We start from the raw sequence: 23,042 nt of genomic DNA, 5'->3' as shown, positions 1-23,042 counted from the left end.
AAAGTATGAAGGTATATAATGAGAGAATGGTAAATTGTAAATTGAAAATATAATAAAAATGGAATGAAAGTGTAAAATTATTAATAATCACAACACTATGGATGGTTAGTTTTAACTACTAAAAGATAGATTCACACATTGATTTAATAAAGTCAGTCATCTACTAGCTGAAATACTCTGTTTTAAAAAAAGAAAAAAGAAAATGGAATATTTTAGCATTTTTAGGATAGGTAAAGATAAATCTTAAAAACTGTAGAAAAAAAACAAAGATAGCTTATAATAGCAGTAATACCAGTAAAATATATTTCCATGCTAAATTTGTTTAAAACGAGACAAAGATGGGAGCAGTAACAATCCACCCAGTGATTAATATTCATAAATTTTTGTTGATCATTCTACAACAATTTTTGTTGATCAAACTAGGAGCTCTGCATGAAGTCCATGGCAAACTCAGACACATTGAAAGACCTTGTTTATGTACAGGATCCTGTGAGGTGTTTCAAACCAGCAAGAAAAATATGGAATACAAGGATAAAAGTGCTAGAGCAATGGCTGTCCAAGAAAGTAAAATAAACTTGTTTTCTACTTTCATGAAAAAAAAAAAAACCCAGTTAAGTTGCTACAAATAAACAAGAAAGGATAAACATTAAAAAACGCACTGGGGATTAAGGAAGTGAACTGAGTGGAAGGCTTCCTCAGCAACCCACAGACACAACCCACTGAGGTTCTGCTAATTTGACAATGTCACAATGAAAGCAAAGTGTACTAAGAAGATACCATACAATCAAAGAATTTCTTTGGCAATCAGCATAATTAAAGTAATAGTAAAGTACATTTTTAGCTTAATCTATACTTTAAGGATTTGATAAAAATATATTTCATATCAATACATTTTTTAAAGTTTTATAAATTTATACAAGTATATTTATTCATATCCTTAAGGGAAAAAGACTTTTCTTGCTAGGATACAATACATAAAGACTATACAGAAAAAATATATATGTTAAATATGATTACACACCAGCCGAAATATCCAGCAGCAAAAATGATCACTATCAAATCAAAACGCAAGTAAAAACCTAAGAAAATGTTGGTTTTCACACATTAGAGACTATTTTTGCAATGCAAAAGAAAATTAACTGGAAAACACTAAATGTAATAGTGCAAACAAGAATTTCACAGAAAAATAAACACAGATATGCATGTGCATAGGGAAGGTGTACAGTAGTACTCATTGTAAAAGGGTAGTAGTCAGAGTAGGTAAAATTATATTTCAAGAATAACTAGTAAAAGAAAAGACTGGAAGAGGAGAGGTGGTTGTATTCATTGGAAAACAAATCAGCAGTATGTTTCAAAAATTTGCATCTACACTCTTCAGTCTAAAACACTGCTTCTGGAATTTCCATCATTGATATACTGCAAAAACGTAAAATGAATAATTCAACACAATTTTACTTTTTAATAACAAAAAGAAACAATTGGAAACAACAGAAATGTCCAAAACTGAACATTAAAGTAATCCAAAGAATAAAAGCAACACACAACAAAGTATGAACATGAACCCAATTTTGAAAATAAAATGTATATATTGAACATATGTGCATATATACATACATATTTAGCTTTGTGTTTATGTATATACAGATTTTATATGTGCATATAATATTCTTCTGTATTCACATGTGTGTAGTTTCATTCACTCACTCAGCATACAGAGTTTTAAACAGTATTCTATACATTATTATTGAGTTTTATCTTTGAGGAAAAGTATAGTCCTGTACCACATAGCAACTTTATGGACAGACAGATTGCATATATTATAATGGTCCCATAAAATTAACAAGTCCAAAAACTTCTGCCACCTGGTGATATTGTCATATAGTTGTGCTATGCAATACAGTGTGTGTGGCAATCCTGGTCTAAACATGCCTACTCCACTACCAGATATTTAGAGGTACAATATGCTTAGTTATGTATAGTAAGAATACTCAACAACAATAAATGATGATTTTATTACTGAGTAAAGTAGGTACCTGCTGAGCCATACCTTCTAATCACTATAAAACTGTAGGGGATGTTAGTCCAGGAGCAGCCTCATTTTCTTCTTTATACCCCATCTCTTGATTGTGTCAAGAAGCCATGCCAAGGATTGACTTGTACCATGTCGGTTTGTGTAACTACACTCGATGATATATGCGAAATGATAAGATCTAATGACGCACTGCTAAGAACATATCTCCAATGTTAAGTCACACAGGGCTGTATACCAGGAATAGGAGCTCTGGGGGCTAGGAAATCTTCTGAGTTAGTACTTAAAGTTTAAAGGTGCAAGGGCATATTTTATTTTTACGTACTTTCAAAATAAGCCGCACAGAAGCAGTAATGACCATGTCTTGACATGGAGTCCGACTACATAAAGGACTAGTAGAAACTCGTCAGACCTTGTAAAAAGGAGAAAATTGACAAGAGAAAAAGAAGATGTAGAAATAATTTGGCAAAGAGGATTGTTTTCATCAATGCCAAACAACAAAGCTCCAACAAATGATGGAAATGCCTGTTTTATTGCATGGGAAAAGAATCAGAATGGATGTTTACTGAAGCACAATCCACGCCCAATCTGACTGCAGTGTTCTTATAGAGACACAGAATTTGCTCCTCTCCCCTCACTTCTAATAAATTAGTTTAGAAGATAAACTCAGAGGTCTTGATGGTCCATCTATGGAAGCAATTGAGATGCCTTACAAGGCAAACCGGAGAAGATGAATCTCCATTCAACAACTGTACCTGTCTGGGGGCAGCACCAACCAACCATTCTGCAGGATGGAAATTTTCCACAGAAATTTATAAGCAGTAGATTGGTAATTCATTCCAGTTTTTCTTAATGCATAATTTCATTTTTGGACCATTAGTTCACAGTTTCTGATTTGAGTTGTGCGAAATGGAGAGGTTTGCCCAAAATCCTGGATAAAAGTTAGGAATACAAAGAGCCTATTACTTGCTCTTTTTATCAATAGTACTCATAACAGATATTTTCTAAATCTTTTCTTTCAAATATTTAGATTACTGCTATATGATAGAGTTGTTTTTACTTATACCATTTTGGTCCATAAATGCAAATTTAGTATCAAAATTTATTACTTTGAACCTGTTTTCTTTCTCTCATAGCATTTCATTTCAGCAACTGCATTTAGTTGAAGATTTAAGTTTAATTTGTTGGCATTCCTGCCCAGGATTGATTCAAATAAGCAAGAATATGAACTAAAAATATAGAAACTAATTTACATGCATTCCTCCAAACTGACATTCTACATAGATTCAAAATGAATTTAAAGATACCTTGCACTTTCAGCTCTGACAAGTAAAGAGCTTGGAAGTCATTGTTTCTGTCCTTGGAATGAAAAAAAAGGAAAAAAAAAAAAAACCCTTACAATGACCTGAAAATCAGTGACTATTCTTTTGCCCATCAGATATAGTGATGGCAAACCACTACTTCTAAATCTAGAGAGACCAGTGAATATAGACACTTATCACTGAGACACCTAATCTGCGGCAGGACTGCTAGGAGCTTCAGTTAGCAGATGCGTAGGTAATAACCCTGACAAGTTTCTAGAGGATCCGTGTGCTCTAGAACACAAGCTGGGATCATCTGCGGCCTGTTGTTTTAGGGAAGGCACCCGTCCTTTATCACTTTACCTCCTGGAACCATTCCTACCTTCTCAGAGAAAAGAACAAGAGCAGCAACAAATCATCTCACAGCTTTGCCAGTGTAAGAGGAAAAGGCATGAGTTTGAAGTGCACACAGAGCATTCTGGGTAATAGCTGCCTATGTTACCATGCAAAGGAACTTCCTGTCTCACATCAGAGGAAGAAAAAAGAAATACTTGTGAAAAATAAAACCAAGGAATAGAAGCTGACAAAAAGAATGAGGTATAATCATAAATTTATGGAAAAATTCCCTTCCCTGAGATCAATAGGGCTCTCCTACAGCAGCAACAGGCTACAGCTTAAATAGTAGTATGTTATAGATGCTGTTGTGATCTCTCTGGAAAATCCCAAAGTACAAGTACAGACAAAAAATAAACAAAAAAAGAAAACAAACATTAGAGGATTTCAAAGTCCCTAGCATTTATAGCTACCATAAATATTAAGTCAAACACAAACATTAGCCAGACAAACATAAAACCATACAATAAAGGCCTATTACCTGGGCTCCTATTTTCTATTGGATAGCATTCTCCCTTCAAACTTTCAACAAAGATCTATGAGATATACAAAAAAGGGAAGAAAAAAATAAAGGAAACAGTTCAAAGATCAAAATAAGCATCAGAACTCATCTATCACAGATAGATATTAGAATAATCAAGGGATTTAAAATAAGCATAAAAATAATAAGGGATCTACAGGAAAAAATAGACAACATTCTAGAATATATGGTACTACAAGCAAAGAGGTGGAAACTGAGATAATCAGAAGTAAATGCTATCAATAAAAAAACATGATAACAGAAAAAGAAATGCAATAGAATTATCAAGAGAAGGCCCCTTCCCCGGAGAAGAAACATGTAAAAGGATATTCAAGATCTGCAGGAAAATTCCAAAAGGTATAAGCAAAGCTTAATTGAAATAATAGAAGAAGGAGAAAGAGAATGAAGCTGGAAAAGTTGGAATAGTGACCAAGGACTTTAAAATTAATGACAGACAAAACAGATTCAGGAAACTTACATAAAAAATACCATACACAGTACATATCCCCCAAACAGTATACTGGCTATCATTTTCAAATAGGAAAAAAGAGAAGGGAAAAATAGCATGGGAGGGTGGTTCACCAGAGAATATAAAATCTGACTTACAAAGGAAAAAGATTTAAAAAATGCTGAAAAAAATTCCTGTATATCTAATCAGAAACAAGGAAACTAAGAAGTGTAACAATTCAAAGACTTAAAGAGTTAGAGGGAAAAAAATAATGCCAAACCAAACAACTATCTCTAATGAAATGATCCCACAAAAATGAGGTAGTACAGACTCTTTAGACAAATTATAAATTGAGGAAATTCAGCACCCATCTGTTCTGCAACCAATCCTAAAAAACATTCTTAAAAGAGAAAGGAAACACTATGGATCAGCAAGTCTGAATTTCATTAAAGAAAAAGTCCCAGGGAGGTAATAAATGAAGGTAAATTAAAATTTGTTGTTTTTCTTATTAAGTCAAACACAAAAATGTTTAAAAGAGTAATGAGTCACATGATGATCACAAACCAATGGTTGACAATTTTGTGATAGAAAAAGAACGGGAAATACTCTGTTATAAAGAATATGAAGTAGCTACAAAGTGGCAAACTGTTACCCAAAGTGAACTCAGCTAAATTGTAAATGTATACCACAGATTCTTGGGAACTACTGAAAAATGTACAATAGATATGGCAGAGGAGACAGAAAATGGGACCATAAAATGCTTAATTAAAACTAAAAGAGGAAGAAATAAAAACACAAGAAGCAAAGAAAAAAGACAAAGAATATAAACCAATTACAGAGTGGCAGATAATTAAATTATATCAACAATTACATTAAATATGATTTATTTAAATATATCGATTGCAAAACAGAAAACGTCAGCATATATCTTTGAAAACCCCAATTATATGTTTTTTTATAAGAAATACACTAAACATAAAAAAGAAAGAAGATAAAAGGAAAGGGATACCAAAATATACTCCATGCTAACATTGATCTGAAGAAAGCTGAAGCAACTCTATTATTTCTACTTCTAAACAGTGAAAATTATCAGGAAGAAACAGTTTTAAAAAATGTCACTTATCTAGTGATAAATGGGTCAATTCTACAAGAGCAATAAAATAATCATAAACCTGACAAAAAAGCATCAAAATATATAAAGAAGTTCAATGAACTAAAAAGAAAAATAAAGAAACCTACTCTATTTTAAAAGTTCAGTCTCCATTTATCAGTAATTTCCCCATCCGTCAGGTAGAAAAACTCAGTAAAGATACAACTGGCCTAAACAGTACATTGTAATGACTGGATTTTGCCTAATACTTTTTCTAATACAGTAGATACACATTTTTCTCAAGCTCACATACAAAATTAGTCAAAATAAACTGCTTTTTTTTTACCATAGAGTATACATTATAAAATTGAAATAACAGTAATTATAAAAAGTATGTTTTTAGATCACACTGGGATTAAATTAGAAATCATATAGAAAACTACAGTTGGAAAATTCCAAAATATTTGGAGATTAAACGATGTGATGGGTTGACAGCTGGTGGTCAACTTGTAATACCTAGCTGAACTGAGTCAGCGTGATGTTGGGTGTGGGAGGCCCATCTGAGGTTTTTTGCCAGCAGCATGAGAGGCAGAACTGGAGAGGAAGTTTAGAAGCTGTTGGGAAGCTGTTAGGGAGCTGCTGGTTCTCTTGGGCTATTCTGCTGGAGGACCTTGTCATGCTGGCTTTCCTGATGAATTTGGCTGTTCTTATTGGAGGAGGAGCTTGAGACCTTGTTATTGCTGAGAATGGTTATGGTTCACTTTGGGGGAGCTCTGGTCCTCACTGTGGTCACTGCTTACTGGCTCTGGAGTGGAAGATGGTACACGGTTCAGTCTCCTGGAGAAGAGTGTCGCATTGAGTTTCCTGATAGAAGCTCAGCTGTTCTCATTAGCAGAGGAGCTTCGGACCTCACTGTCCCTGGGGATGGCTGTGATACTTTTCAGGGAAGCTCTGTTTCTTACTTTGAGTGGCATTGTTATAAGCTGTAGGTCTTCAGCTGGATTCATGCAAGACATTAGTGTAGGATCCAGGCCTTTGGCTGGATTCTTTGGTGTATAGTACGTAGACAGATTTCCTGCACTCTCTTTTTGTATATGATTCTTTGGGTGACAATTATAAAAAATCTTATAAAAAATGTGTCCTATATTATATTGTTCCCCTTGCAAAACCCCAAACTACAACTAAATGTATACTTTTAAATAACACAATGGTCAGAAAATACATCAAAAGAAATGTTAAAAATACAGTGTAACTAAATTAAAATGCAAATTATCAAAATTTGTGGGAGATAATGACAATAGTTATTAAAGGTAACTTTATAGCATCAAACTCCTATATTTAAAAAGAACGATCTAAAATCAGTAATTTAAATTTCCATCTTGGGAAAGTAGAGAATGCAAGGGCCATTTAGATCTAAAACAAGCAGATGTGAAATAGTAAAGAAATCAAGAAAAACTTTCATGAAATTGAGAACAGAAAAGTAATAATGAAAAATCAATAAAAGCAAAGTTGATTCTTTGAAAAGATAAAAAATGCTGGTCAAACTACCTAGGGTGAGGTGGGGGGTAAAAATAACTCAAATTGCCTAAAACCCATTTTTTAAAAGGCCATTACTCCAGCTCCCTTGGAAAAAAAAACAAGTTATGAAAGGATCCTCGAGTAATTTGATGTCCTCAACTTTGATAACTTAATTGAAATGAATCAAATTCTAAAGACACAAACTTACAAAATTCACAGGGGATATATGTTACCTTGGTAGTCCTAAATCTAATAAAGAAATATGGCTACTAACAAAATAAATATCATTTGCAAGGTCTAAGAATCCCAGGAAAGAAACAGACTCTGACAAGGGAGTCTATCTGTCTGACAAGTGTATGAATGAGCACGGGGTGGGAGTTAGGGGTGCTGCTGAAGCAACTCTGGAAATGAATGAAGTTAGCAAGACTAAAGCCAAAAGGAATGTGGGTAAGCACTGTCAAGCTGTCACACATAATAATGAGGTCTGTGTGACTAGCTGTTCTGTTTCTGCTGTATATATTCTGTGACTGAGTAATTAAGTTTAGGGATGGTGAATAGAGAGAACCAGGCTTTTCCCTAGTGGGGTGAGAATTTATAAATAAGCATAGAGTAGAGGCTGGAACCCATGTGGTAACTGATTAAGGCTGGATGGAGGGGACATCAACATGAGTTTATGGTTAGGCAAATATAGCTACAGATGGTTCCATTTTTTTGTTATTGCTTCGTTTGTTTGTTTCTTTGTCTTTTTGAGACAGGGTCTCACTACACAGTTCAGGTTGGTCTTGAACTCACTTTTTAGCCCAGGCTGGCTTCAAACTCATAACAATCCTCCTTCCTCAGCCACCCAAGTGCTGGGATTACAGGCGTACACCACCACGGCTGGCTCAGATGGTTACATTTTAAAGAGTTGTCTGTTATCCCTATCTACTAAGAGTGCTAGACCAAGGCCATCTCAGTAACAAGGAGCACTCCTAGCTCCCAGATCTTGTTTCAAATAGTGCTCTGCAGTGAAAGGAATGCTACTGGAGAGATGTCTGATTCTAGGACTGAGACAGGCAATGCATAAAATGAGCCTGGAGCACCCTGTAGTGCTCAAAATCAACAACAGGGAACTCAATAGCTGATACCAAATTGATAGGCTAGTGACTGTACCAACTGAAAGAGTCACCAGTGGCCAGAGTTAGATTAGTGTAATCACAAAACAAAGATGGATTTCACTCTTAGACTTTAAAATAAGTACCCATGAGTTTATGCTGACATAAATGATGAAATAAAAACAGTAAATGGGAAAGAAGAAACAGACCCTTTGTAGTAGTATCCAAATAAATTACAGTGCACCACCAGGATGAAAGATCCCAGCTTGCCAATCCTTACAGGCAGTCCCTTACTTCCAGAGTAGTATGGGCAAAGCAAGAGGGAAGTAAAGACATCTTTACCTGGCAAATACTGCCTCAGACAGAAGAGAAGGTAAACCTCAGCGGTGACAAAGCATAATGATAGTGTATAACCCTGATTTGATGTGCTATAATGTCACTTGTTATCTTTCTTTGAAAAACCCATAACCCCAGTGCAATCAGGAGAAACCAATAAGCTTCCAATAAAGGAACATCTTACAAAATACTGGAACAGTACTACTCCGAACTATCAAGGTTACCAAAAATAAAAACTGACACATTTTGACAGCCACAAAGAGCCTGAGGAACCACAGATAAGTATCCTGTGTTTTCCTGGATGAGTTTGGAACAGAAGCAGCAATCAGGTAAAAATCTCAGCATACCTGAGTCAAGCATGGATAGGAACAGTGCATCAACATTGGGCCGCTGATTTTAACACATGTACCATACTAGTGTACAATGTGAACATACAAGAAACTGAGGTCAGAGTATATGGGAACGCTTTGTAGTATCTTCTCAACATTTGTGTCCATAAAAACAATTTGTGTTCAAAATGAAGTCTACTTAAAATAAAACCTTTATAAGAAGGGAAAGATGATTTAGAGACCAACAGCAGAATTCACCTTCCTTTTCCTTTCCTAAGGATCTAAGTTCTTGTATGTTCACATTGTACACTAGTATGGTACATGTGTTAAAATCAGCGGCCCAAGGCCACATAGCCCAGGCCACAAACTGATTTGTTTGTATCAGCCCTCTGTATGAGTTAGCTTCTGTAGCCAGGATCACAGCTTTTGACACCCATGCTCTCTGCTGAAAGCATTTATTACAGTTTCTTCAAAAACATGTGCACTGGCAGTGTGAGCAGCGAAATTAGCCGAACTTCATCCACCAGGGCAGACCTGTGCCTGTGGTGAAGTTTAAGTGCTTGGGTCAGCTGTGATCTGGGCTTCCCTCCTTTATGACATCGTCTGTGTGTGACAAAGGCTGGAAAGTAAGTCTGTGAGCTTTCGCTGGCTCAGGTCATGACATGTGTTGCATGCATATGTGTTGATAAGACCTTATTTAGGATAATGCACAAAACATCACTTCAATAGTGATTGAGATATTATACTCACTGGTCCTTGCAGCCTAAGCGTACATGATTTTCCGTTAAACACCCCGACAGCTTCCGGAAAACAATGTGACTTCCCAAAAAAGCCCTCATTCCAGGCAGCACGCCTGAGAGCCCCTTCTGGTCAAGGTGCCTGCTGTGGGGACTGAGGATGGGTGGGTGCTGGGTTTCCCCTGTTGCCCACTCCAACACCTGTCTCACTCCCGGCCCAACAGATACTGTGCTGGAACAAAGCAGGTTAGTGCTGCCCGCATAGCCAGGACACCCTGTTTTTCTGGCCTAGCACATCCACACAGTGGGAGTCAGAGGATTGAATGAAAGCTGAGCCTGTGTTCAAAGGCAGTATAGAGCTGAGGGTCACCTGTTCTGGAACCCCAGGTAGTAAAGGCAGGAGGGAGGATGTTTCCGAACAATTTTAAGGTCCGTCTCTCCATAGTGCTGCGAGCTCATCCAGGTCTGTGTCAAAAAGTTTTCCTCACTAGTCTGATTTATGAGCCCAGGGAATGGAATGAAGAAATGGAGTGGTTATGATGTGTTCTCAAGAGCAATTTCATGTGGATTTCAAGTGCAATTAATTAAAAGCAACTTGACCGTTGGTGCAGATTTGAGAGTTTTTGCACCACGCTCCAGAGGAGCAAGTAGTCTAACGATAGCAGGCTTTGGCACATCTCTTCCAAAGCAAAGGAACAGGGCCTCCAGCCCACGTTCTCCATACACCAACAGCAGGGCGCCCTTCCCTCCTCTCTCTTGACAAGGTGCCCACTTCAGCTGGGGGACTGGGTAAGTATTGCTAATGCCACTTCTCCAAGAGGTCTTTGCGGGGCCCCTGTCCTAGTAACTCCCCAACCTACACAGTATAAATTCTGATAGCACTGCATGCTCTGAGATATAGGCCTTGCCGTACTTAAAATTCCACATCTGTGAGATTACTTAATGAATATCCGCTACTTAGAAAAATCCCTGAACTTCTAGAGAACAGGGACATTTGGTTTGTTATGTGAATTTTGACTCCTGACGCTGACTTTTCATATACTTGGTGTTTTCTAGGCATTCCCTGATACTTCCTAGCTACTCCATCCATAGTCAATGAAAAAATGAATGTGTGAGTCTATATTAAATTAATAAGCTAGAACTAGGTGTTTTAAACAAGAGACCAGATTTTATATTAGAACTATTCATAATTAACTTTAATGCTAAAAAGACATTACTTCATCTCACCTACCCTAGGCAAACAACAAATCTCCACTTATTCTCAGCACTTAAGTCAAACGTCACTCAATTCCAGAGATAATTTTTCATCCTGTGACAACACTTGGACTCTATTTATCTATAGCGAGAAATAGTATATGCTTATATATCTCCCTTTGGTATTAACCTAGGGCAGGAATAATCCATATTTTAAGCTTTCCATGTAATACCCAACAGAAAAGTATTCAGTAAGCATTACTGAATAAATATATGCCTCAGTACCAACAATTAAAGCTGTGGATGGCATTCTTCTTCATCTTTTTTATTTTAAAGAGAAAAGAACGAAAACAAAACAACACAAAAATAATAAAAATGATACAGAATTTTAAAAAATAGATTATAGGAAATAAACAATGGTTGTTGTGTTACATATTGTAATCTTCAAAGTAGTTGCTTAGATTACCAGGTATAGGCATACAAGATTGATCAAACAATTAAACATTAACTGTTCCTTTCAATAAACCATTAGAAATTAGTAGTACACTATCTTAGCTAACGTATGTGTGTATGTATATATATATACTTTTTTTCACTTCTTTCTTTCTTTTCTCCTTTCCCTCATCCCAGTTGTTTTTTCCTTTTGAATAGTTTCTTTCCCTTTCACAATACCTATTATATCTTTCAGATTTTATTTACTCTTTTAGTTTCTTACACTAGGGAGACAATATGATGTTTATACATATGGGTCTGATATATTTCACTTATGAGTATAGTCTCTAATTGTATCCATTTATCTATTAAAGCCTAGAGTATCTTTCTTTATAGCTGAGTAATTATCCATTGTATAAAGATACCACATCTTTTTATCCATTCCTCAGTTGATGGGCATTTGGGTTGTTTCCAAGATTAACCTATTATAAATTGCACTGGTATAAACATGGGTGCACATATATTGCTGTGGTATGATGTTTTCAGTTCTTCTGGAAAAACACCCAAAAGGGAAATAGCTAACTGGGTTGAATGGGACCTCTCATAGTAGTTTTCTGAGGAATCTCCACACTAATTTCCACAGTGGCTGTACCAGTGTACACTCCTACCAACAGGGGAGAAGTGTTCCTTTTCTCCCACAGCCCCTCCAACAATTGTTATTGGTTGATTTCTTGATGATAGTTATTATTTCTAGGGAGAGATGGAATCTCAGTGTTGTTTTAATTTGCATTTCTTGAATGACTAATGATGTTGAACTTTTTTCATGTATTTTTTACCATTAATACTTCTTTATCTAAGAAGTGTGTATTCATCTCTAATGCCCATTTGTGGAATGGGTCTTTGAATTTTGGGGGCCTGATATTTTTTAATTCTTTATATATTCTAGATAGAAGTCCTTTGTCTAAGGGACAGTTGGCTAAAATTTTTGCCAATTTGTGGGTTTTCTTTTTACTCTTGGTGATTTCTTCTGATGTGCAAAAACTTTTCAATAAGATGAGATCCCAGTTGTTGATTCTCTGCAGTACTTCCCATGAAGTTTGGTTTTTGTTCATGAACTCTCTGCCTACCCTATGTCTTCAAGATTTCCACCTACTTTCTCTTCCAGTAGATTTAGTGTGTCTACTTTAATATTTAGATCTTTGATCCATTTTGACTTTAGTGCATGGTGATAGACATGGGTCTCTTTAACATGTAAACGTTATCTTCCGATTTTTCCTCATGGATGTTCCTCCCACTCATAAACCTGTTTTTCTTCAGATGGTTATTGGAACAAAAAGTGGGACAAGCGATATGATTTTCTGCCCTTAACTTCAAAATTCAGTCCATTTTTTCCTCGCTTTAAGAGAAAAGTCGCTTTCAATGACTTCTTTCTGATCACGGGAGCAGACAGAAATGTCACTCCAGTGCCCTGGGCTCTGGAAGTTATCATTTATCCCAAGTTGAGCCTAGTAAGGTAGTGTCAGGATCTCTCTCTCTCTCTTTCTCTCTCTCTGTATCTCTCTAGCATCTAAATGAAGTTCCTCCAGAAAATCACACTGCTTCTCTGGACGAGTGTTACATTTGTTCAATGACTGTAAAGTGAAACCCTTCCCCATGAATGTTTAATACACTTAAGGGAATGGCAGACACAGACAATTCATTTGTTAAACAGTTCCAATTGCAAAGAATTTCAAGTCATTAACCTGGAATTCAAGATAAAACAAGGACAGATTTGCAGTGATATTGTAAGCAATTGGATTTTTTTTCTCCCAAAGATGACTGTGCCTGGGTGGTTGCGGCCCTTGTCCTAGTGAAAACAAACGCCCATAGCAGCAAGTTTGGTGGTGGACCTGGGTGTGCAGAATATCCTGACGGTCACATTTGCAATTTGAGCGTGAACTCTGAACTAGACTCACTCAAAACTTCTGACATTTAGGGAAGGATAATGCTCAATCATGGAAGGTAGTTGTACATTTTAGATTGTTTATCAGAAAGCCAGGTCTATGCCCACCAGATTCCAGCAGCATTGTCCTCAAAATGTCACAGCTAGAGTGTCAAATGTCTAGGGAAGGGAGGAGGCTGCCCCTGGTGGAGATCCATTGAGTTCCAAAAATGTAGGTTTATCTCTGTCGCTAGCTAACAGGAGTTAGGCTCAAACTGCCAGCCCCATTTCTCCCTTTGCCATACTATGGGCATAAATTAAGTACTAGTTTTTAGATCAGAAACTAGACAATAACATTTTTCATCATCCTGCTGTGTTTGTAATCAGCATGGAACATGCTATTACTATTATTACTATTTCGTTCACTGCTGTTGTTATTGACATTGGTATTTCCTCATAGCTCTTATAAAAAAATAAATGAGCTTACAAAGCAAAAATGCTTTCTCAACTGTTCAGCATATTTGCATTTTAATCTTCTCCCAAATATTCTTAGCCACACATGAGATTACTAATTTCCCTAAGAATAACTGTGTTTCTTGGCCTCTCAGTATAGATTCCCTCTATACATCTCTTTACATATTCTAAGGATAGCATTAAAGGAAATCAAAGGTTCTTACAATGTTTAGTTCCTTTTTGATGGATTATTAATATCTATCCCCTATCATTATTTTCTCTCAAAACTTACAGCATGGAAAATTGCTGTCAAATTGGTATTTGCTTCCTGTAATAATATTGTGAAGCAAGGGTATCAGCATGTAATTCACCAAACAAGATATTTGACTAGAAATGTATGGCTAAACGTTATATTTCACTCTTGAATTAACTAATGCAAAATTCAAAGCATGCCATTTCCTGCTGAGAAATTAGCAAAGCAAAAGTTGATAAACATATAACAAGGACATAGAGGCTAGGCCTGCAGACGTCCAAGGGGTAATGGAGACAAGATAAAACCTGGTATCTCTGCCTTCATTTTAGACCTACCTCCTTCCTTAACACCTAGGTCAGCTCTCTGCTCAGTATTACTCCTGGATATGTTTATCTCTTAAGTGTCTGTCAAAAAGCTAGTAAGACAAGAATCAGTAGTCCTAAATTTACCAAACCTACTTGATCCCTCTTCAAGACTGAAGGCACCAATTTAAGAGTAAGTAAGGTGTTTCCAAGATTTGCCAGGAAATTCAGCATCTAGCTTTTACAACATCCTTTTGCAGAGTCCCCAGAGAGCTCCCATATGTCTCCCCACTCCTTGTCCCAAAACAACAGTCACCTCAGTTCCAGGAGGCGTAGAGACTGTCAGGCATTCACACCATGAAGGAACTGAGATCCACCTTGAGGAGCAGGAGCAATCATCTTATGAGAACCAAACTTTCTCCTTCAAACAAAAGGATTTCCTGACAGAACCAGTCCAGAGATAATAATCTCCCAGACCACAACTTGATCTGGACTACCTACCCTGCCAGCTGAGCAAGCCCCTAGCTATGCAAACCCGTAGACACTACTTCAAAGTTTCTTGCAGAAACTTAAAGACAGATGTTGAATCTTTTCATCAGTCATTTCCCAATGTGGTCACGCTGACTAAAGCTCCTGTCTAACCCTGCAGTACTGTTCATCTTCTTGATTGATGTTTTGAGGTGGGTGGCCAAGCTTGGTCTGTTGGGACCCCCAGGCCCAAGGCTTTGTCATAAAAATCTAGTAAGTGCAAAATAAAACTGGCAGTGACCAACATGGTCTTCCAGTCCTGAAACTGACAGATGCCTGTGTATCTGTTTACCCCAATCTGGTTCTTAATATTTTCATTTTTCTGACGTTAGGGATGGAACTCAGGGCCTGATACATGCCAGGAAAGTGCTGTGTCACTGAGATACAGCCACAGTCTCCAATCTGGGGGATCTGCTCAGAGAGCTCCTTGCATCTAAGCTGCCCAGGGTAGAATGCAATGGCTTGCTACATACAGCTCTTCAATGCGCCTTGCTCTCCTTCTTGATGGTGCCTAAATATCTTCCTATTATATCTATTCTATGGACTCTAAGTATCTGCTTTGCCATTACACTGACAGTCTTAGAATGTGTGATCTCAGCCGATCACACCATATTTCAGAGACAAAATGTCTTCTGTGTAGAGGGATGCCAGAATATGCAACTGCAAAAACGTTCTTTGACATACAGATTATTTTGAGCTAAAACCATTGAGAACCAGCAAACACAGAAAAAGCTCAGCAAACAGAGCACAAATTTTCCTTTTAAGGAGAACTTCTATTTGCAGAAATATCTCCCTCTCCTGTTCCAGAAAGGCTGCTCAATAGAGAAGGTACTTACCTGCAGGCCAAACCTAACAAATCTCATGTTTTATACTTTCCTGGTCACCCTCCCATAATGTACCTCTCTGACCCTGGTAGCCTCAGACTCCTTTTCTCTCAGCCTGATGTGATATACAAGCTCAGATTCTAAATATGCCCATATGTTACTCATTCGGGGCGCCCCACATATGACATGATGATGTCCATGTTAATAAACCTGTTTTCCACTTGTCAACCCACCTTTTGTTATAGAGTACACCTGAGAACCTACAAGAAGTAGAAAACATATTGTCCTGCTCTTCCCTCTTCTTATGCAACCATGATAGGAACACAAAAGACACCAGCCCTACACCCTCTCTGGGGCCCATAGAAGGGACCCATGAGACCCATGTTGCTCTGTATCCTCATCCAAAAGGTGAGGTCCTGGTAGACTGGGATGAAGGGAGAGAGAAAAAGGACATAAAATCACAGCTCTCAAGGTCTTTCAGGAGTTGGAAATCCCATAGCTAGTCACTTCTTTCTTGTAATTCCAATCATCATAATTCTAACCACAGGAGGGTGAGCAGAGCACATGAATGAACACATCCTTTTAAATTGTTGATAACAGCAAACCACAGAAAAGACCTTGAATGTCTGTCTCCGCGCATGGGGATGGATGAGAAAACTGTGACGTGGTCACTTTGGGAACCGCTGTGTGACCATCCCACATGAGTGTGTGGCAATTGTACAGCAAACTGAAAATGCTATTTATCATGTGCTAGGAAAACAAGAAGGGCATGGTACGTTGTGTGTGTGTGTATGCGTGTGTGTGTAGTGTGTTTTGACTGTAACACAACCCTATAAAATGAATAGCAACTCAAAGACCACTTCCTGACCTGCCTTGTTCCACCTTTGGCTTAGCAAAGCTTCAGTCTCTCTCCATACAAAGGCTTTCACCTCCTCTGCCCACAGGAAAAGACACAGACATCAACTTAGCCTACAGCTGCACTCCTGGGATGACCCCCCTGCCCCAGTGTGCCTGCATGAAAATAAAAAGACATGAAACTCAAGGCTGGCAAGAGAACTTAAAATTTGTTTGAACTGGCAACTGATAGGTCATTCCTTTTTCTAAAGTATTTATGAAAAAAGCCTCTAAATATGAGTATGTATCTCCTATACCACAGGAGTTTTGTTCACAAGGGCCGAAGGCCATGACTTTGACATGTTCAGGAAGGACAGGGGCTCTGCCCCCAGCTCCATGAGGACAGAGAGCTAGCTCCAACACTGCTGCAGACAGCACCTGGTGGCATGCCACCGACCAGCCCTTTGTCCCTTTGCAGTTCCCTGCTCTGATTGAGCCTTGCTTGCCTCCGTTTCTCTTCCCTCACTCATGCTTTGCAAGGCCTGGGCACCTCCATCCACACTGGAGTTCACTCCCTTCCCTGTTGCGATGCTCTGTGACTCGTGGAAATCTGTCCCTGTTGCTCTCCCAGGGTCCAGCTCTGTTCATCTTCCGCAGCATTAGTTGCCAAGGAACTGAAACAGCCTGCCTCACCAGCCTTGTGTAAGGGCCAGGGAGCACCCTCATTAGACGTCATTAGCCAAAGCATTCTTGGGTGTTTCGGAAAAGAACAATTGCCACACATTGCCATGAATAAAAGTTTAATGAAACTTTGCCAGAAAGCAATTCTGATTTATGAATTCCACATTCAGCTATCTAAGTCCATCTGGTATGTGCATCATAATGGTGACTTTTTGGGTAATGAATTCTTAGGGTCGTGAATGCTGTATGAATTCCCAGTGAGACAAGCATTTGGATGGGTGTGAATGTGTCCTGGTGATTGCTCATTATACTCAAATACTAGGTTTACACGGTGGCCTTTCTGCCTTCCTTTAGTGCCTCAGAATCTAGATGCATAATCACACATGAGGGCAAAGAATAGCTACTCTAGGAGGAATATTTCAGCGTGTACTACATAGCAGTCTCTTTAACTTAGTGTTTTGCAATGTATCTCAGAAATAATTAAGAGTTTTCAAAGAATTTAGGAAGAAAAGAATTTGCATTTAAATTCATGTTCTGGAGTTCATGTAAGAGCTGGTGTTAGAAGAACTGACTTTGGTAGCACATCTCTCATCCTCAGCCCTCACCCCTCTGGTTCCTCTGAACTTGGAGTGGCCTGAAGGTAGCAAGCACTCTTGGAATTTTATGGCTCTGCTCTTTCTGTATGTTCTAGTCTCTCACTTGTAGTTCTTTGACTATCTGATGACACCCAAGGAAAGCCTGACCATATTTGAGCAGCCTCCAGCTCTGCCCTACCCTCCTCTTGCTGACTTCTCTTCCAGCCTCTGCTACAGCAGGAACCATCGCATCTCAGCACACCCACCTTGCATTGTTCTAGTAGTGGTTGCATTTCTTACTGTACATAAATTTTTATAGGGCAAAGAGCATTGTATCCCTGTTGCCAAACATTATTTCCAACACAAGGCAAGGATTTGGAAGTGTTTAGGGGCCAGCTGGCTGAAGCCCTTACTCTTACCAGACATCATGGATTAAATGAAGAGATTGAGATTTTAATTGTTCTCTCTTTCATCCAAGGTACAGACATATATATATATATAATATGTGTGCATGCAAACACATACACAGACTTGTGAGATGGTTTAAGCAAAGATCTATATAAAACACTGAAAAATATAAAAGTGTGATCACAGGCTCCTTGTCCCCTCTGGGTTGGGAGCTCTGAGTTGGGCTGTAGAAGGAGATTATGAGATGTGACTTACATTTTGCAGCTGCACGTGGCTTTTCACCAAGCTCTCTGACTTTGACATCATGCTGGATGCTTTGAGGCTGTAGTTTTTACCATTTTGTGACTCTTTCAGCTGCTCTTGGATTTGTTTAGCTTGCTTCCTACAGGAATAAATACATGCATAAGTATTTACATACACACTGTTGGCTTAATATCTGAGGTCCATTCATTCCCAGTGGCTACATCTGTCATTTGTGAAAGTTAGATAAATTTACTTAACAAAGAGCTCTCCTTTTCAACTCTGCCAAGAAATATTTCCAATCAAGAGAAAGCATGATATTATTTAGTCTCCTCCAGGGATTTATAATCACTGGTACTCCAGAGATAAACAGGAACCTACTATGTTTTCCTGGCCTCCATGGTCACAAGAGGTCCCTGAACCTAGGCGCTAAGCTATGAAGAGTTGAAAATGCTGCAGAGAAGTGGCTGGCAGACCCATAACCACTTACTTCCAAGGATACATTTATATTTATGCAATGTAAATATGTGGGGCTTATATGCACAGCTCACATAGGTGTAAAGTTGTGTATTTTCTGTCCTTCACAGTTTGGATAGAGTTCATTTATTGTTACCAATAGCCCAAATAATAAGAATAGTTCACTTTTAAAGGCCTAGTAATAACGTGGTAGTGTGCAATATACCATTTCAAGTGTTTTACTCATTTATTGACTCATTTATTTTTTTACAGTGATTCTATTTGATGAGCCAATTTTATACCCATTTGGTAGATGAGAAGATGGAGGCACAAACAAGTTAAAGCATTGGCCCAGCATCACAGAATCAGTGTTAGTGATTGACTTTCATCCCATAAATATGGGTGTATATTGTCCAGTTGGAATCACTGTCAAGCCACTTATATATGGCACTTCAGGTACCAAGAGGGGAGGCTGAGATTATTCTAGTTTTTTGGATTCCCAAGTAAAGTGCTCCTGCCTGCCGTGTGGAGTGACTGCTGGTTAGGTCCATTGGTATGTACCCCAGAGTAGAAAAACTATTCCCTGATGAGCTGCATTGCCCTGGGAGATTCCCAGCAATTATCATCAGCATGAGAGCAGTGTCCACAGAAACACCTTTGCAGAATCATCTCTGAAGCATGCCTTTCCCTGAAGTTCTCAGGCAAGGAGAGATGTTGCTGGCCTACATCTCCATGGTGAGATTCTCAGGCAGGCAGCCCTCCCAGATGATGGACATTGGAGTCTCAGGGGCTGGGGTTTGAATCCTGACTCCATCCATCACATTACAATCACTTAAGCCTCACTGAGCTTAGGTTTCCTCATCTATAAATGGAGCTCATGAGAGCTTTCTTCCATGGAAACCATGGCAAATAAACATAAGAGAGCAAGCAAAATGTTTGTCTCTTTTCCTTTCCAATCTGCAAGAAGCTCAGAAAGGCTTGCTGTCAGATGCTTCAGAGGAATTAGGACCCTGGCCCAAAGACAAAAAAAAAAAAAAAAAAAAGAACTGAGTCCATCTTTCACAACTTATCAGTATTTTCTAAAGAATATGAAAGTTAGGAGCATCACTTCCGCATATGAACTTATAACACCAGTGTGCTGTACCTGTTTATTTAAATACTTCTTTTAACTTTTTAGTTATTTGTGGGCTTTTTATCTCCAACACTTTCAGTTGTTTTAATACAACTGTAATAATCTTATGTACTCTTTAACAACTCATCTGTAGCCTAGTATTAAAATTAAGTCCATCCAGTGAGCATTTAAGAAGCACATTGTGGCCACAAAATCCTTCCAGGGATCCATTGAAGAAGCAAATGAGAACTCAGTGGGTGCTGGCCAAGTGAGTCACTCTGCAGCAGCAGGAGGATGCTTGGCACAGAATAAGGGCCCAACTACTCTCCTAAGTATTAAAGTACCAGAAACACTATCTTCTCAGTAGTCCCATATTCAGAGTGTTGGAAATATAAACTTTTAAAGATACATTCCTGTGAAAGTATCTGACTGTGTTTTCTGAGCCCTTGTGTAGTTAGGCTTCCTTCACATGTCACACTGCAGTCCTGACACAGTCTTTTTCCAAGGTAAGTGGTCTTTGTTTCAGAGCCTGCCCTCTCCTCTCCTCCGCACACTCTTTAGCACCTTCTTCCTCTGCTCAGGGAAGAGGAGTGAGCAGCATCTGACTGCAATTGCATTAGCTCTCTCAGGAGAACAGTTGCTCCCCAGAAGACAACAGTAGGTGCATTATATCCAGGAATGGGACTGGCCCAAGCCAGTGTTTTAAGCTTTAAGTTTAAGTTGAAAGTCTTCACAGACTATGAGTTTAAGTTTCTCTGGTCCACTGCATTAGAAAGAAAAGAGATGGATGTTTCAGAACAGTGTGCATCAGAAGCTTGTGGGAAGACATTATCTTTTGTACCAGAGGTTGAGTTCCCAAGGAAGTAGGAGTGGAGATAGCATACGAGAGTATTATTAGGGCTGAAATTGGGGATCAATTCCCATGAGAGGGAAGAAAATAGGATTGGACAGAAGGAGAAGTTTAAATGTAACTGAGTCTTGGTGAAGACCTCAGCAAACCCCAAGAGGAGCTCTAAAGCTGGCTCAGTCTTGCACTCCAATTTGAGGCAAAGATCTAGTTTTCCAAGCCTTACCTTGACCTGTGATTGGAAGTAGCTTATCTCAGAACAGGGCAGGTGATTGATAGAGGCAGCTCGTTTTCAGAGTTGTCTCCTGACACCTCCAGGATTTTGACCTCTTGCGCTAAAGAGGATCGCAGCAGTGCCTCAGGGTGTCCCTCTGAGCTGAAGCCTCTTACTCTGTAAAGACCACCCACAGGAAAAGGCAGGCTACCCTGTGCCTGGAATACCAGTCCTCCTTCTTTCCTACTGGTTTCCTCATTTTGATAATTACTGAATCCAAGTTCAGCCTCCTTGAACATGTTTTTTCTTATCCCCAATCTACTTGGAGAGTCCAGTCATCAATGTATTTTCAAACTCTACTAAGAACTCCTACAGTCAACTTAATCCATCTTACCTATAAAAGTTGAAAGTAAAGAGGAGTCCATTAAACATGTGTAGTTTCCGTATGAACCATGTCAGCCAGAGTTGAAAGGTCTGACCAAAAGTGATATTGCCAGTATACGGAAATGCATGGTCTCATTGTGAGTGATCAGAAGAGAATTTCTTTTACCCTGTCTTTAGTGTTTTGGGAGAGTTAAAGTAACTGCATCAGAAAATCCTCCAAATTTAAGATGCTCTTCATCCTTGCCTTAGCATCTTTCCTACCAACACACTTGAATCAGAGGTAAGCTTTGCTCTCATATTCCTTCTAATTAAGTCATGCTACACCAAGGGTGACATATTTTGTACCTGTCAGTAAGGGGAGATTAAGGTATTATCTGCCTATTCTGTTATCCCCAAGGTTTGAGAAAGGGAATAAAACATCCAGGCATCCAGAAAAGAAACTTGTACCAGGGTATAATAAAGTCTATACTATTGCCAAGAACATGGACTAAGGGCTTGGAGAAGGGAATGGCATTTCTCTCAGGCAAAGGAAAATGAAGGCCATGCCTGGCCATTGGAATAGGAGAAGCACATACTCGCTGGGCACCTCATGAGAAACATGATTCCAGTTAGAAAGGGCTTGATTTTGCTATTGTTATTTTTATATATGTCTGTGTATTTTTAATACAAACTCATCCTGGAGGGGCAGTCAGAAGGACAGCCCCTCGGGGTACTCCTCAAGAGCTTGGGCCTCTGGTCTCCCATGATGAATCTGACATGGAGTGATGTTTGCATTAAGTACCCTGACCCCTCACCAAGCCACAGGAAGAGCTGCTGGTCTCAGAGCCCATGTGCTGCCCAGGTAGCAGATTGATAGCCCTGAAGACAGAAGTCCCTGGTTATCCAGCTTTGTTCTTGTGATTACCATAATCAGCCTTGCACTTATGTGTGGTACAACTACCAATTATATTCTGAAAATAAGCAGTTAACTGCTTCTTCATAGTAATCTGCTTATTGTTAAATACGCAATTTCTGTCTCACACACAGCTCTGAAGAGGAGACCTTTCCTGCACCCTGCCATGTGTGATGACCCATCACACTCTCTGGGGCATGTGCTTAACTTTGTGGCCACACAGTTTCCAAGTCCTTGTGTGGAATGTGGAGGACCATGGGTCTTAGCAACAGCAAGCCGTCATTGAGCATGCCTTCCTTCAGCACTGCACTGTGTGCTCTATGGCATTATCCCATCTCATCCTCAACACAATTCTGTAAGGGTGATACTATTTTTTTCAAATGCTTTTTTGTTTTTACAAACAAGCAAAAAAAAAAAAATCCCTGAGTCTAAACAGATGTAATAAAATTTGCCTTAAAACACAAAAAGCAAGTGACAACCTAAGGACATGAATGTAGCTATGGCAGACAGCGATGAAACCATGACCACCATGCACATGAACTGCCTGGAGGCCATTCCATGGGAGGGATGCCATCAGAGGGGAATTTTGGCTCACTCTGGGCAGGTTCTCCATCTACCTGGAGGACTCTCTCAGTCAACAGAGCATGGGAGTCAATACCATGGGATTTACACTGGAACTGGTGAGCATCAAAGCCCTG

The 23,042-nt window shown here is 38.8% G+C and overlaps 1 protein-coding gene across 1 annotated transcript in view; it reads right to left on the bottom strand.

Moving 5' to 3' along the window:
• Nrg3 (neuregulin 3) overlaps positions 1–23,042 on the bottom strand; it is a gene marked incomplete at its 5' end in the record, with an annotated part of 1,004,716 nt that overhangs the window by 12,783 nt on the left and 968,891 nt on the right. The window contains one exon of the mRNA XM_013506309.1: positions 18,456–18,582. Coding sequence (XP_013361763.1) covers positions 18,456–18,582 — 127 coding nt within the window. The remainder of the gene's footprint in view (positions 1–18,455; positions 18,583–23,042) is intronic.

The sequence above is a fragment of the Chinchilla lanigera genome, unplaced genomic scaffold (assembly GCF_000276665.1).
Source record: "Chinchilla lanigera isolate Chin_1 unplaced genomic scaffold, ChiLan1.0 scaffold00109, whole genome shotgun sequence".
NCBI classification, from domain to species: domain Eukaryota; kingdom Metazoa; phylum Chordata; class Mammalia; order Rodentia; family Chinchillidae; genus Chinchilla; species Chinchilla lanigera.
Note: the sequence above shows the minus strand (reverse complement) of the source record. Positions and strands in the feature narration are given on the sequence as shown.